The sequence below is a fragment of the Neovison vison genome, chromosome 6 (assembly GCF_020171115.1).
Source record: "Neovison vison isolate M4711 chromosome 6, ASM_NN_V1, whole genome shotgun sequence".
Classification (NCBI taxonomy): Eukaryota; Metazoa; Chordata; class Mammalia; order Carnivora; family Mustelidae; genus Neogale; species Neogale vison.
In genome coordinates this window covers 205,516,399-205,530,800 of record NC_058096.1, presented here as the reverse complement: position 1 = coordinate 205,530,800, position 14,402 = coordinate 205,516,399, and the positions used below count along the sequence as shown (strand labels likewise).

Genomic DNA, 14,402 nt, shown 5'->3' with positions numbered 1-14,402 from the left:
GGTAGCACAAGCTCCGGCGTCGTCCTCGAAGGGCGCATGCGTCGGCGCCGGCGGCTGTTTCCCAGCGACCCCGCCTCTGGCTGGTGGACACCGGTCTTCACTGCCTAGCTGAATCGCGCGCGCGCGCCGGGGGAGAGGGGGGGCGTGTGCAGGGAAGGCGCGCGCGAGTCGCGCATGCGCATGCGCAGCGGCAAGCGGCGGCGCGAGCCGAGCTGGGAGATGGCGGCGGCGGCGGCGCCAAGCGTGTGAGCAGCAGCCCGGGAGCCGCCGGCCCGGGCCCAGCACGACCCCGACCCCGCCCGCCCGCCAGCCATGGGCAACGAGGCCAGCCTGGAGGGCGGCGCTGGCGACGGGCCACTGCCGCCCGGAGGCACCGGCCCTGGCCCGGGCCCCGGCGCAGGGAAGCCGCCTTCAGCACCTGCCGGCGGCGGACAGCTCCCCGCTGCAGGCGCGGCGAGGGCGACAGCGGGACCACCCGGCCCAGGTCCCGGCCCCGGCCCTGGCCCCGGCCCCGGCCCGGGCCCTGGCCCTGGTCCCGGTCCCGGCAGGTAAGCGCGCGTCGCGGCACCTGGGGTGGGGGTGGGGGGAGCTGCAGCCTGAGGCCGGGGCCCGCGACCCCGCGACGTAGTCTGGACAGCGAGGTCAGACGTCCGGCCACACTTTGAACCCGGCCCTATTGGCGGGACCCGGGTGGTCTCGGAGCGGCCCTCTTTCAAGTTGCCCTGCCTTGCTAAGGCAGGATGGTGAGTGAGCGGCAGGGTCAGTCAGGGCCTGCAGACCGTGACTCCGTCACGAACCCCAAATTTGCTAAACCCCCAACGCTGGGCTCAGGAGGGGCTTATGTAACCTCAGCCTAGTCCCTCCGCACTGGGGAGCAATGGGATGGAAAACGTCCTCCCTGTCTGCTGGTGTCTGCATGTGTCCATTGTGTTGGGCCAAGGAAAGAGCACAATGGGAGTGGCTGTCAGGGAAGATAAGTGTCACTGCGAGGAGCAGAGCGATATGGAAATAGTTGAACCATGAACTTGGTCATGCGCTTTCCTCAGGCGTTTAGTGACTATAATCATCTTTGGAGAAAGGGAAAATGCCACTGGGCACCAAAAAGTACTTATTTAGGCTCAAAATATGAACAGGGTCATGTGCTTTCATCCAGGTTTAGTGAAATACTCCGGGATGAGGCCAAATGCTATTGAAGCATCTATCACCAGATATGTTCCCATTGCCTAATGATTTAAATTACCACCTCAAACCAGGGAAAAACTGAAACCCACATAGGATGCTCTTAACAGAACATATCTGATCAAATACTGTTAAACCAGCTTGCTTAAAATGTATGCCAACTGAGGTCCGACAAAAATACTGAAGTGGTTGTGAATGCAGTGGGAGGGAATGCCAATATATGATAGATTAGTAGACTGAAAACTCAGGAAAGCTACCAAGAGACAACAGGATAAAATGGAAGGCATTATCTTTACACCAAATGGGCCTAGGGAGTAGAAAAACCCCAGGCGGGGAGGTGGGGGGAGGGGGCACTTCTGGTTCCATGTGAGTCTGCTGATCATGTTGCCTAAGCTCTTGTGTGTTCCCACACAGAAATTGTGCGGGAGCATGATTTTTGATTCTTCAGCTGTCCAACTGTGCCTCTCATGTGTTTATTTTCTCAGAAGTCATTTCTTAGACAAGTAACAGTAATCAAGGGCTCTTAATAGCCTGAAACCGGACGCAGACAGGCCAGCCTGTGAGCCCCCCCTCAAAAGGGAGACTCTGCCCATTTTACATTAGCTATTACAATAATGCAGTTGGTTAGCATACAGTTCTTAGCACTGCAAATACTGCCCATTTTGCTGCGTGTTGAGCTGCTGTTTGAATTTTAGCTTGAGGGAGCCTCACCCAGGCTTTAGAGCTTTCTCTCCAAGGGAAAGCGTCTACAGCTGCATGGAAAAACACCCTGTTATTGGTAGTTCTCTATATGGGGATTTTGACATTTATCTTCTGGTAACCAAACAGGCTGCTCTGCTTATAGTTTATCTGATGTCACAGAGCCAAGCATATGAAAATCTGGAAAGATTTGGGCAGCTCAGAGGGGCAAGAAGGAGACCGGTGTCTACTACTGATATTCCTTTGCAGGGTTTCATTTCTCCCCCATCTATGCATTCTGTCACAGGGCAGACCCATGAACTACTGTGGGTTGAGGAGCCATGGGTTCCTATTGGAGTTAGTAGTCCCATAAGTTGCTCCTTGCTGTGAGCAAGGCTCACCCATGGGCCGGTGGTGCTAAGGCCCTGTGGTTGTCAAGCTCAGGACTAGGGGCCCTCAGGAGATGGGATTTACTGCTTCAGTTGATATTCAGCTTGAGAGTCCCTCACAGGAGCAGCACCTCCATGGTGTATCTCTCCTTCAGCATTAGAATGGCTTCTGCTTTTCACCAGAGCATCTCAGGTACCTGATGCCAAGTTTAGCATGTTCTGCTCAGAGAGGCTACTGAACAGATTGGCCAACTGATGGAGAAAAAGCCCCATGGCATGTGCTTCTGGGCATTCGGGAAAGAGCAGCGGTGTAGTTTCAAACAGGCTTGTGAGCTTGAAGGCAGTTGGAGGCCTCATTGGGGTAGGTGGAGGGTCAGGTAAGGGCGAGATCATTTTACTAACCCTGGAGGGGAGTGGAACTGAGGTTCTGGGGGGAGTCGATTCCTGGCTCTTTCCTATTGCCATCTTACCCCTTGGTACCACAGAATTCGTCTTTTCATCCTCATATGAGCTCACTTGGTTCTTTGAGGGGGCGGCTTTTCCATGTATGACTGAAGAGCCTGACTTGAATCCCGTAAGCAGGGCACCACCACACCCATGGTGCTGCCTCTCACCCCTTTTGGATGATATGGCACTTGGGGCATCAGAGAGTCCCTCAAGGCAGGGATCTCTGCTTCTGATCTCAGGGTAGCATGTACTATTCTATAAGTTGTGCCTTTCTCAAGAAATGCCATATCAGAGATGGCTCTACTGTCCAAGCTGTGTGCCCTGGTGTGGGCTGCATCCTCCTAGAGGAAAGGGGACCTTTCATTCATTCATTCACTCATTCACTTATTTTTATGCCTGATGTACAGTGAAGTGTTCAAGTTGATGGGATTTAACCTATATACATTCCCATGACACATCACCAGCTCAAGATGACACTTTATCAGTAGCCCAGAAAGCACCTTTTTAAAAAATTGCACAAGGAAGCCACATAAACCAGTGACAACCTGTCTAATCTAGACCAGCCCTGTGGACTTGGCAGGTTCTGACATTTGCAAATTGGTCTTCAGTCAATTAGCCAAGGTGTTTTGACCAGTATCAAGAGTAAGCACTGTGCTGGGCTCTGTGGAGGGTCTGGAAGTCTGGACAGTGCTCCCCTGTCCTCTGGTACCTCACAGTCTGCTTGGTGAGACAGCCCTCAAAGAGCAAAATCATGGAATTTGGCTGGGCAGCTCTGTGTCTGAGCAGCTCAGACAGAGACGTGCCAGCTAGACAGTGCTTATGGAACGGTTGTCAAGTGAGAAGAGTGGAGAGGCAAAGCCGGGGTTCCAAAGGAGAAACCCAAGGCATGCTGGAAAAATGGTAGGGATATGAGAGGTGGAGAGGGAGAAATAGCATGAGGAATGTTGGTCTACATAGGCAGGGGCAACAAGCAGAGAATGGGGCCAAGTGCAGGCCAAGAAGAGAGCTGGGGCAGACCAGGGGAGGTGCCTTTCCCTCATAACCCAACAGAATCCCTGATCACCTAGAGGTTGCCTCTCACTCACTTCCAGCTCGTCTGCCACTGAGACATCTTTAGCCAATGGCAGCGGGCACACACAGCCTGGTCGTGTGCTGGAAGGTGGGTTGAGGCTGCTCTGCAAGCTACCGTCCGAGTTCCTTTCTCAAAATGGGTTTGCCTTAATTCTATCCCAATAAGAAAACAAAACTAAAAATAAATGGATTTGGGGCACCTGCGTGGCTCAGTCTTTAAGTGTCTGCCTTCTGCTCAGGTCATAATCCCAGGGTCCTGGGATCGAGCCCCATATTGGGCTCCCTGCTCAGCCGGAGGCCTCCTTCTCCTTCTCCCACTGCCCCTGCTTGTGTTCCCTCTCTCACTGTCTCTCTCTCTCTCTCGTTCTGTCAAATAAATAAATTTAAAAAATAATAAATGGGTTTGGCTGGTATAGTATATCTGGTTTGGGATTAGCCAGACTTGTTATACTGTATCAGCTAACAGTTAGGCTCTAGAAAAATCTGGGCCTCATGTGTAAGGATGAAATTAAAGGATATAATTGCCAGGTTTAGAAATAACGGCCTTTTATCATTCAGAGATCCTGTCGGGTGCCAGGAGCTGGATTCGCATGGAGGGCATGACGCAGGGATTGTACTAAAGTGATCTAACATCTGAATGGTGCTGATGTCAAAATTTCACCTGAAGGGGCAGCCATTTCTCATCTTTTGCCAGGGAGAAAGGGGCAGCTTTGAAAATAGAGCTTTTTCCAGCATTGGTAAGATAAATTGCTGCTGATCAAAAAAAAAAAAAAGAAAAAGTTATGATGATGGTAGGGAAGAATGTTCTCCTTCTCCTCCTTCTTCTCCTCCTCCATCTCCTTTTTTTTTTTAACTTTTTATTATGAAAAATTTCATATCTACATAGAAGTTGAAAGAATAAGCCAATGAAGTCCCATGTTCCCACTGCCCAGCCAGTTATCACCAACTCATCGCTGAACAAGTTTGTCTGTCTTCCTCACCTGCCCTCTCCCATGGAGGCCACTTGCAGACATCTCCACATTTCATCATCCATATTTCAGTGTGTATTTCTTTTTTTTTTTTTAAAGATTTTATTTATTTATTTGACAGAGAAAGAGAGAGCAAGAGATCACAAGTAGGCAGAGAGGCAGGCAGAGAGAGGAGGAAGCAGGCTCCCTGCTGAGCAGAAAGCTGGATGCGGGGCTCGATCCCAGGACCCTGGGACCATCACCTGAGCCGAAGGCAGAGGCTTTAACACACTGAGCCACCCAGGCACCCCTCATTGTGTATTTCTAAGGCACAAGGACTTTGTATGAACATTACCACAGCACCACGATCACACCCAAACAGGTTAACAAATCCTTCTTCTTTTTTTTAATTTTAATTTTTTAAAAAGTAATCTCTATGCCCAACGTGGGGCTTGAACTCCCAACCCTAAGACTAAAAGTTGCATACTCTGCTGACCAAGCAGGTAGACATCCTGATAACAATCCCTTCTTAATTTCAGCAAATACCAGCCAGGGTTTAGGTTTTCTGTTTATCTTATGAATTTATTTTTACAGTTGATTTTTTTGAATTGTGATCTAAACAGGGCCCACACATTGCATTTGTTGGGTATATTTCTTGAGTTTCTTTAAATCTCTAGGTTCCATCCCCCTTTTTTCCACCTTGCAATATATGATTGGAGGACTGTGTCATTTGTCCTGTGTTTCTCGCATTCTGGATTATGCTGTTTGTGTCTCTGTGGTTTCATTTAAGATGTTCCTCTGTCCTGTATTTTTCCTTCAAGCTGGAACTTGTATCTAGAAGCCATTCAGATTCTAATTTCGTTCTTTTCGTCAAGAAATTCTAGGTTTTGGGGCGCCCTGGTGGCTCAGTGGGTTAAAGCCTCTGCCTTTGGTCTCAGGGTCCTGGGATCAAGCCCTGCATCGGGCTCCCTGCTCAGCGGGGAGCCTGCTTCCCCCTCCCCCTCTGCCTGCCTCTCTGCTTATGTGTGATCTCTCTGTCTCTCTCAAATAAATAAATAAATAAATAATCTTTTTTTAAAATAAGATTTTTATTTATTTATTTGACAGACAGAGATCACACGTAGGCAGAGAGGCAGGCAGAGAGAGAGGAAGGGAAGCAGGCTCCCCGCTGAGCGGAGAGTCCGACGTGGGGCTCGATCCCAGGACCCTGAGATCATGACCTGAGCCAAAGGCAGAGGCTTAATCCACTGAGCCACCCAGGTGCCCCAATAAGTAAAACATCTTAAAAAAAAATCCTAGCTTTTTAAAAGAGTTTCTCAAGGGCTTTGGCCATGAAGGGGCTAGGAGTTCACTGAAAGTAAAGTCAGACTTTGGACTACTTTGGAAGCCAAATAATGATGCAGTGGGACACTTTTCTATTATTTTTTTTCTAAGGTTCTTCCTCTGAGTAGGTTTGGTTCTGGGTTTAAGAGGGCAAAGCTTTCAGAGACCTTGGGTCATGCCTTTTCACCCAGCTTTGGGGAACCCTCCCTGTTTATGTGAGTAGAAGGTGCTGGGAGATAGGTTTGGGACTTCAATAAATCCACTCTCTCCTCAGAGGTCCTCCCCTGTCTTTGTGTTAGTGATAAAAGTGGGGAGGGACAGACCCTGTGGGCTCCTTGAGGGGAAATCTGTTTCTGGAGATTGTGGCCCATGGGCAAGAGTTGGGATTGACTGGGGAGGTAGGTTGGCAAAGATGTCACAACAGTTCTAGCCACTCTCACTGGATGTCTGCTTCACCATGGACACTCTGCTCAGTGTTTTTACACATGCTTGTTTCTCTCTCCCCCTGTCTGGCCAGGCTGCTCTTACGGGCCCCTTCTGCCTGGGTCTTCCTCATCCCTCCTACCTGGGGACTCATTGTTTACAATGGTGACACGGTGGCTGAGACCTGCCTGCCTATAGCAAGGGCCATGTATTTCTTTAGGACTTGAGGCCCTTCTGGTGAGCTGGGACTTGGTAGACAATCAAGCCACATGGGGTCTCCTTCCTGGGCGTCTCAGTTGGTGCCAGGGCCATGTCCTGCTGGCATTGGTGCTGCATTGGTAAGACTCACTCAAACTCCTTTCCTGCCTCGAGGGTCCCCTCCTTCTCCATTCCCCAGCATGGTGGTGGAAGCTAGTCATAGCTGGGGAGTGAGTTGGGACCATGGCCTCTGGGACCTGGGGCAGGGGAGATGGAATTCTGTTATCCCAGTCCCTGCAGTTCCTTCCTGCAGATGCGGCTCTGGTGGGTGTCTGTTGCCCCCTGGGATTCCCGCAGCTCGCGTCTCTTATACATTAGGTTCTGGTTAGCTGTCGCCTGTGAGATGGAACCAGAAAGCATGCTCCCTGACTCATCTGTGCTGTATCTTCAGTCCCAGGCTGGTCACAGCACTGCTCTGATCTCTCCATCTGTTCTTTGCTCTTGATGGGTATCTAGGCTTCTTAAGAGAGCCTTGTTCTTGAAGAGACCACTTACATGGTACACCCACATCTTTCTTTTTTTATTTTTTTAAGATTTAAAAAAAAATATTTTTATTTATTTGACAGAGAGAGACAGCGAGAGGAGGAACACAAGCAGGGGGAGTGGGAGTGGGAGAAGCAGGCCTCCCCCACAGAGCAGGGAGCCCGATGTGGGGCTCAATCCCAAGACTCTGGGACCATGTCTTGAGTTGAAGGCAAATACCTAATGACTGAGCCACCCAGGCGCCCCACCCCTGTCACATGGAAGTGTATTGGGAGCCTCTAAGGAACTCTAGCTCACCCTGGGATAAATCCAAAACCTTTTGGGTTGGACTGGCTGCCGCTGAAGTGTGTGGGGTTGCTATTAGGGCCCAAGATGAAGATTTTCCCTGAGAGGAAGTGAAAGTGTTAGCTTCTGGGACTTGGCCCCAACCACTGAGGAGATCAAAAGGCCTTAACAGCAGCTCATGGAAGGATCACCCAGTCTGGGACTGCCCCAGACCCAGTTGCTCTCTAGTGCCATTGCCTTGGGGAGGGAGCTGTCCATTCCCAGGATGCTAGAAGAATCAGTAAGGCATTTGGGTGCTTTGGAGGAAAAGGGGGTAAGGAAATTTCCTGAGAGTCACACATATACTTGCCATGTATTTGTGGATGCAGGTAGGTTATAAGGGTCGCTTGCCCTCTTTGTATACAGGAGTGGTTGTAAGGAATTTCTACAATTAAGCTCTACTTAGCAATAGAAGGATTTTATTTATTTATTTAAGATTTTATTTATTTGACAGAGAAAGACACAGTGAGAAAGGGAACACAAGTTTGGGGAGTGGGAGAGGGAGAAGCAGGCCTCCCACCTAGTAGGGAGTCTGGTGTGGGGCTCAATCCCAGGATCCTGGGATCATGACTGGAGCCGAAGGCAGGCGCTTAATGACTGAGCCACCCAGGTGCCCCACAATAGGAGGATTTTATTTTATTTTATTTTTTAAAAAAGATTTTATTTATTTATTTATTTGACAGAGAGAGAGAGAGATCACAGTTAGGCAGAGAGGCAGGCAAAGAGAGAGGGGGATGCAGGCTTCCTGCTGAGCAGAGAGCCCGATGTGGGGCTGATGTGGGGCTTGATCCCAGGACCCTGAGATCATGACCTATGCCAAATGCAGCGGCTTAACCCACTGAGCCACCTAGGTGCCCCTAATAGGAGGATTTTAAAGTGAAATTTTATCCATGCATTCAGGAAGCCTTCTACTGAAAGCCTACTAGATGCCTATCCCTGGGTGAGATATAAGGAACAAAGGAAGGAGCACGAAACGGGCTGTGCCCTCAAAGAGCTCCCAGTCTGGTAGGAGCAAAAGAGACACTTGTTTAGATTTTTACCCTCAACTTCCCTGAAAGGAGAGTTTGCTCCTGCTTTTTCTTTTTCTGCCTTTTCCCCCCAGAGTTAAGATAAATGAGAGCATGATTAAAAGGGGTGTCTTATTTCATACTCTGAGATAGTAGAATATATATTTGTATGGTGTTTTGCAGCTTACAAAACACATTCACAACATTAACTTATTCTGTTGGGAACTCCAAAGGCCTAATATGAGAGATTTAGAAGAACAGCCAGCTAGCTGACTTTAACAAACTGAAATGCCATACACTGAGCACAGCTGGAGAACCGCGTCACTTCCTTGCCTCCTGCTCCGAGAAGATGGAAAATTTAGCACTAGGATGGGGAGGGCTTTGAGGACGAGAAAAGGATCAGGAAGTAGGACATCTGAGCAGAGGACAGCATAGGGTGGGGTGGGGAATGAAGAGTACTGGAAGCCTCCCGGGTGGGGGTCAGAAACTCGGGTTTAATCAACCCTGACATTGCCGCAAGCTGGCTGTATATGTAGTAGGTCCTCACTGCTTTCCATCTATAAAAGGACAGTTTTAACTAAGATGGTCTCCCAGGTCCCCTCCATCTCTGACAGTTTTTTTGGTTAGATGAGTAAGAAGGAAGGGTGATGCTTTCCGCTATTCCTCGGCCCCTACTGAGGAGAGAAAATAGATATGTCATGAAGACTTTAGGTTCATTAGAAGAGCTTTAAATGAAGAGGACTGCTCTTCCTCCAAGCCCCAGAGGTCTTTCGGAGTGGACAAGATGACCTCACGATCAAGCTCAGAACTGGAAGAGGGACTGGATGGCCCCTTGCCTCTCAGTTGCTCCTGGCAAGGCGGGGACTCTTGAAAAGCTGCTGGTGTCCTTCTACTAGTTGGCTGGCCAGCCAGCCAGGCTCCTACTTGTGCCTGCGGAGACTGCCTCTGGCTCCCTCTTTCCAGCTGGACATGGTGGCTTATCTACCAAGCGTTGTTATACCTGCAACCCCCACGCGCTCAGGCCCCTGCTCTGCCTCCTCCTGGTGGGTGCTTGTGCAGAGTCCTTCACTTGTAGAGTGAGGAGATGGATGTGGGGCTCTCTGCAGTTTTTTCTGCAGCTTGTGGGCACTAAGGGCTTGGGGCAGGTCACCAGTGTCAAGGTCTGGCCTGTGAGGCCTCTTCCTTTGGGAAGATGGTTTAGCTTCAGTGGGTGATCTGTTTGCTCTGTCCTCCTTTTATTTTGAGAATCTCAGCCAACTCCTAACAGATGCCAAAACATCTGCTTCTGTATTGTCTGAAGGAGGAGCTCTGCCTTGGGGTGAATACCCACTGGTCCGTGGCCTTTGGTCCCTCCCCGGCAGATGACTCCACCACTGGAAAGCTCTTTCTTTCTGTTTGTCTGAAATTGGCTTCCTTGCACCTCCTCTCTTGGCCTGGCTCTGCCCTCTGGCTCACAGGCTTAGTAGCAGCTCACGACGCTCTTACCTCCTCAACCACGGGGTTCTTCCCTAGACTTGACTTCTCCAGGTCCTGTGGCTGGGATGTGACTCTGGGGCCCTTGGCAACCTGGGCTGTTTGGCCCAAGGCTCTCAATATCCTGAGGACAGGGAGGTTCAGAGAACAGGATCCAGGGTTCAGTATATCACGTGAACTATGAGTGACATGATCTGGAGGATGAATGGCCTTCACTCATCAGCCTGAGAAGCCCATCCGACACCTCCCTCTGTCCCTGCACCCCACACTTGTCCAGCCTCGGTCTGGGCATCTCAGCATGAAGGCTGGATTCCCTCTTCTTTCATGGTCTTCTTTCATTGTATCTGGAGATCCCTTCTAACCCAGTGAGACCCTTTGGATCCTGACCCTGTCTCCTGACATAGGGATAATACCTAAGATAGTGTACTTGTTTCCAAAATCACGCTGGGAGAACTTCTCCCCTTCTTATGGCTCTGGGAGCCCACTTTCTAGACCCTTGTATCTCACTTTGATGGTGCGTGTTGAGCCCTCGAGACCAAAGCCTTGCCAGCTCTGGGTAGAGGGGGTTTCAGCTGAAGAGGGTGGTAGAGCCAGCTGGCACTGGAGAGGCAATCAGCCCTCGCACCTGTGGGAGCCTCTGTGCGCTGCAGAGGACACTCCTTCGCAGGCCTGTTCTTCCCTGGTCAGCCAGGGCGTTCTGGCCTGTTTTTGGGATACACTGACCTTAGACTCTGTAGGGAGGATGTCCTCAGGAGCAGTGAGCACTCTGCAGATGAAAATCTCAAACACACATAAAAGGAGAAAAGATGGCATGAGGAACCCCCTCCTGTGGACCCATCACCCAGCTTCAATAATGATCCATGTTCTGCCATCTTGTTTCATCTTTATTCCTCCAACATTTTTTTTTTTTGGCCCGGAGTATTTTCAGTCAAAATCCAAATGTATCATTTCACCCATACTTTAGGATGTAACTCTAGTAGTTAAAAGCTGTTTTTATTTTAATCCAATGACATTATCACAGCTAACAAAAGTTAACTATAATTTTTTAATATGACTTAATACCCAACCCATGTTCAATTTGACTTGATTATCTCTAAAAATGATTTTTTAAGGTTGTTTTGTTCAAATCAGGATCCAAACAAACATTGCATACATGTAGAATTTTATATGTGTGTGTGTATATATATATGTGTTTATATATTTGTTTCAAAATAATAATATAGATATTTTTACTAACAATAGTACTAACGAATGTAATTTAAGATCTTGTGGTTTCTTTTGTCCTTAGTTTATCTCTTTCCAGGATGTCTGGTTCACGTTCTATGTTTTATTATTTTTTCTTTTTTTAATTTAAATTCAATTAATTAACATATAATATATTATTAGTTTTGGAGGTAGAGGTCAGTGATTCATTAGTCTTATATCATACCCAGTGCTCACTACATCATGTGCCCTCCCTTAATGTCCATCACCCAGTTACCCCATCTCCCCAACCCCCTCCCCTCCAGCAACCCTCAGTTTGTTTCCTGTGATTAAGAGTCTCTTATGCTTTGTTTCCTCTCTGATTTCATCTTGTTTTTTTTTCTCTCTTCCCCTATGATTCTCTGTTTTGTTTCTTAAATTCCGCATATGAGTGAAATCATATGATAATTGTCTTTCTCTGACTGACTTATTTCACTTAGCATAATACTCTTTAGCTCCATCCATGTTGTTGCAAATGGCAAGATTTCATTCTTTTTGATGGCTGAGTAGTGTTCCATTGAAGATACATATATAAATATATAAAATATGCACATAATATGTATCCCATGTATATATATATATGTATATAGCTAATTTTCTTTATCCATTCATCTGTTGGTGGGCACATGTTCTGTGTTTTAGAGTTATTAGAAATGATTCTTCTCAGGGTGCCTGGGTGGCTCCCTTGGTTAAGCATCTGCCTTCAACTTGGGTCATGATCTCAGGACCCTGGAACTGAGTCCCGCATCAGGCTTCCTGTTCAGCGGAGAGTCTGCTTCTCCATCTCCTTCTGCCCATCCCCTTGCTTGTGCTCTTGCTCTCTCTCTCTCAAAAAAATAATAAAATCTTTAAATAATGTTAAAAAAAAAAAGAAATGATTCTTCTCAGTGAGATTCTGCCATGAAGAAGATATACAATCAAGCTCTTTCTTTCTAGTTCGTGTTGTTTGTAAGGATTGCTTCCTGATCACTTCTCTGTTGTGACGATCTACTGCAGAGTAAATCAGCCCAGACTCGGTGGCTTCAAACAGCAATTTTTTATTCTCACTCATGCATCAGCATGCTGGCTGGAATTCTCCAATCTGGGCCGGGCTCTGGGCTCCAGGCTCCAGTTGAGTCCAGGTCTGCTCTCCACGTCTCTCATCCTCCTCAGACAGTAGGGTAGCCAGGACACGTTCTTGCGGTGGTGATAGCAGACTCACAGGGGGCATGCCTAACCACGCATACGCCACACACATATGCACACACTTTCAGTCCACATCTCCTAACATGACTTCAGTCAAAGCGATTCATATATAGGCCTGAGGTTCAGAGAAGTTGCAGCAGTTACTCTTACTGTATAAGAAATTACCCTAAAACTTAGTGACATCGAACAACCATTCTCTGGTTCACAGATTCTGTAGGTCAGGAATTCAGGCCGGGCACGTGGGATGGCTTACTTCTGCTCTCCGGTGTCTGGAGCTTCAGCTGGAAGACTCTAAGCCTGGGGATGGCAATCCTCTGACGGGTCTTCATCACTCACCTGTCTTACAGTTGATTCATGCTAAGAGCTGGGAGCCTCAGTGCTTCTGCACATGGGCTAGTTTGAGCTTCCTCTCAATTAGTTTTCTGGGTTTCAAGGGTATCCTAAGAGAACGAGAGAGAGAAAGCCAGCTGGAGGCTATACTGCCTTTTATGATCACTGTTATTTTTGCCAAGTTCTATTCAGTGAAGTAGTTCTAAAGCCCTACCCACTTTTGAGTGGAGGAGACAAGGACTCCATCTCTTGGTTGGGAATGTCCAGATTCTATAAGAGCTTGTGGAAATCTTGTTGAGGCCATTTTTAGAAAATAGAGTCTGGCATATCTGGAAAAATAGACTCCACCCTCTGTGGGAGGAATTGCCAAGTCACATGGCAGAGGGCAGAAATCCATTGTGCACAACAATGCCATCTACCATACTTCTATCTTTTTTATTTTATTTTCTTAAAATTATGTAATACTTTCATGTGATTCCAAATAAGATGAATTGAAAGAAGTCTAGTTCTATCTTGTTCCTTCACCTTGTTTTCCTTCCTTGATAAGAATTCACCTCTATCAGGTTTTTTTCCCATTGTTTCTTCTGGAAAATATAAAGACAATATATATTTATTTACCCCTCTCTTTTTCACATATATATAAAAAGTAGCAAATTCTGAACACTGTGCTGAACTTTGCTTTTTTTCACACAACGTATCCTGAAGATCACCCTGTAGGAGAGTGGATAAATCCTCCTGATTCTTTTTTTGCATCTGTACAGTGCTCTATCATGTGGGCTGGCTATAGTTTATTATTACAAATCACCCCACACTGAGAAACCTGGTATATATGTCATTTTGTATTTTTACTGGTGTGCCTGTGGGCTAGTGTATCTATTGGATGGTTTCCCAGTGTATCTATGGGATATTTTTTATTTTTACCAGGGTAGCTCTGGGTTAGTTTCCTATGGGATGCACATTGTGCTGTGTTTTGCCAAGCTGGAGGGTCAGGGGCAGAGACGGGGTACTAGTGAGGGGTTTGGACCGTGTTCAGGTGCAAGATGATGGTCACTGGACCACGAAGAGCAAGTGGCAGGGAGCAGGGAGAGGGGGAAAGTGCTAAAAAGTGCTCACCTTCTGGATAAATGCTGAATGTAGAGCCAGAGGAGGGCTCAATGGCTGCCTTTGAAGAGTTAGAGGAATAGAGGAGTTAGGAGAACCCCTGAGTTCTGGCCTGAGCGTGTGGTGCTCGCTGGGGGCCACGGCATGGGGCCTAAGATGAGGAGCTTGTTCCTGGCCAAGTTGTGTTTTAGAGACACCCAAGTGAGACATTAGGTAGGCAGCTAGGCGTTCAAGTCTGGGTTGGAAAAATAAAGTAGCACCTCACCTGCACATGCATTAATATTAATGCCACCTGCTTCCTACAAGTACCCTGAGAAGAAGACAAGGAAGAGGAGGAAATTAAGGCAATACCGGGGTTCCAAGAGGAGGGTCAAGTACAGCGAATCTGACAAACTTTGATCAAATGAAAGCATTCAGCCTGAGTTAAATAGCAGCCGATGGCCTGGTTCCCACCCAGGGCAGAGGATCTGAAGGTGAGCGAGCAGATTACCCGGCTCTATTTCCTACTACAGAGCTATTTGAATTAGACTTGATTAGGGGTT

General features: G+C 47.9%; 1 protein-coding gene across 2 annotated transcripts in view; it reads left to right on the top strand.

Moving 5' to 3' along the window:
* The first annotated feature begins 312 nt into the window (after positions 1–312).
* The window catches only part of BSN (bassoon presynaptic cytomatrix protein), a 91,539-nt gene continuing 77,449 nt past the window's right edge, over positions 313–14,402 (top strand). For both annotated transcript variants that reach the window (XM_044253562.1, XM_044253563.1), the window contains exon 1: positions 313–548. In XM_044253562.1, the coding sequence (XP_044109497.1) occupies positions 313–548 (236 nt within the window). The remainder of the gene's footprint in view (positions 549–14,402) is intronic.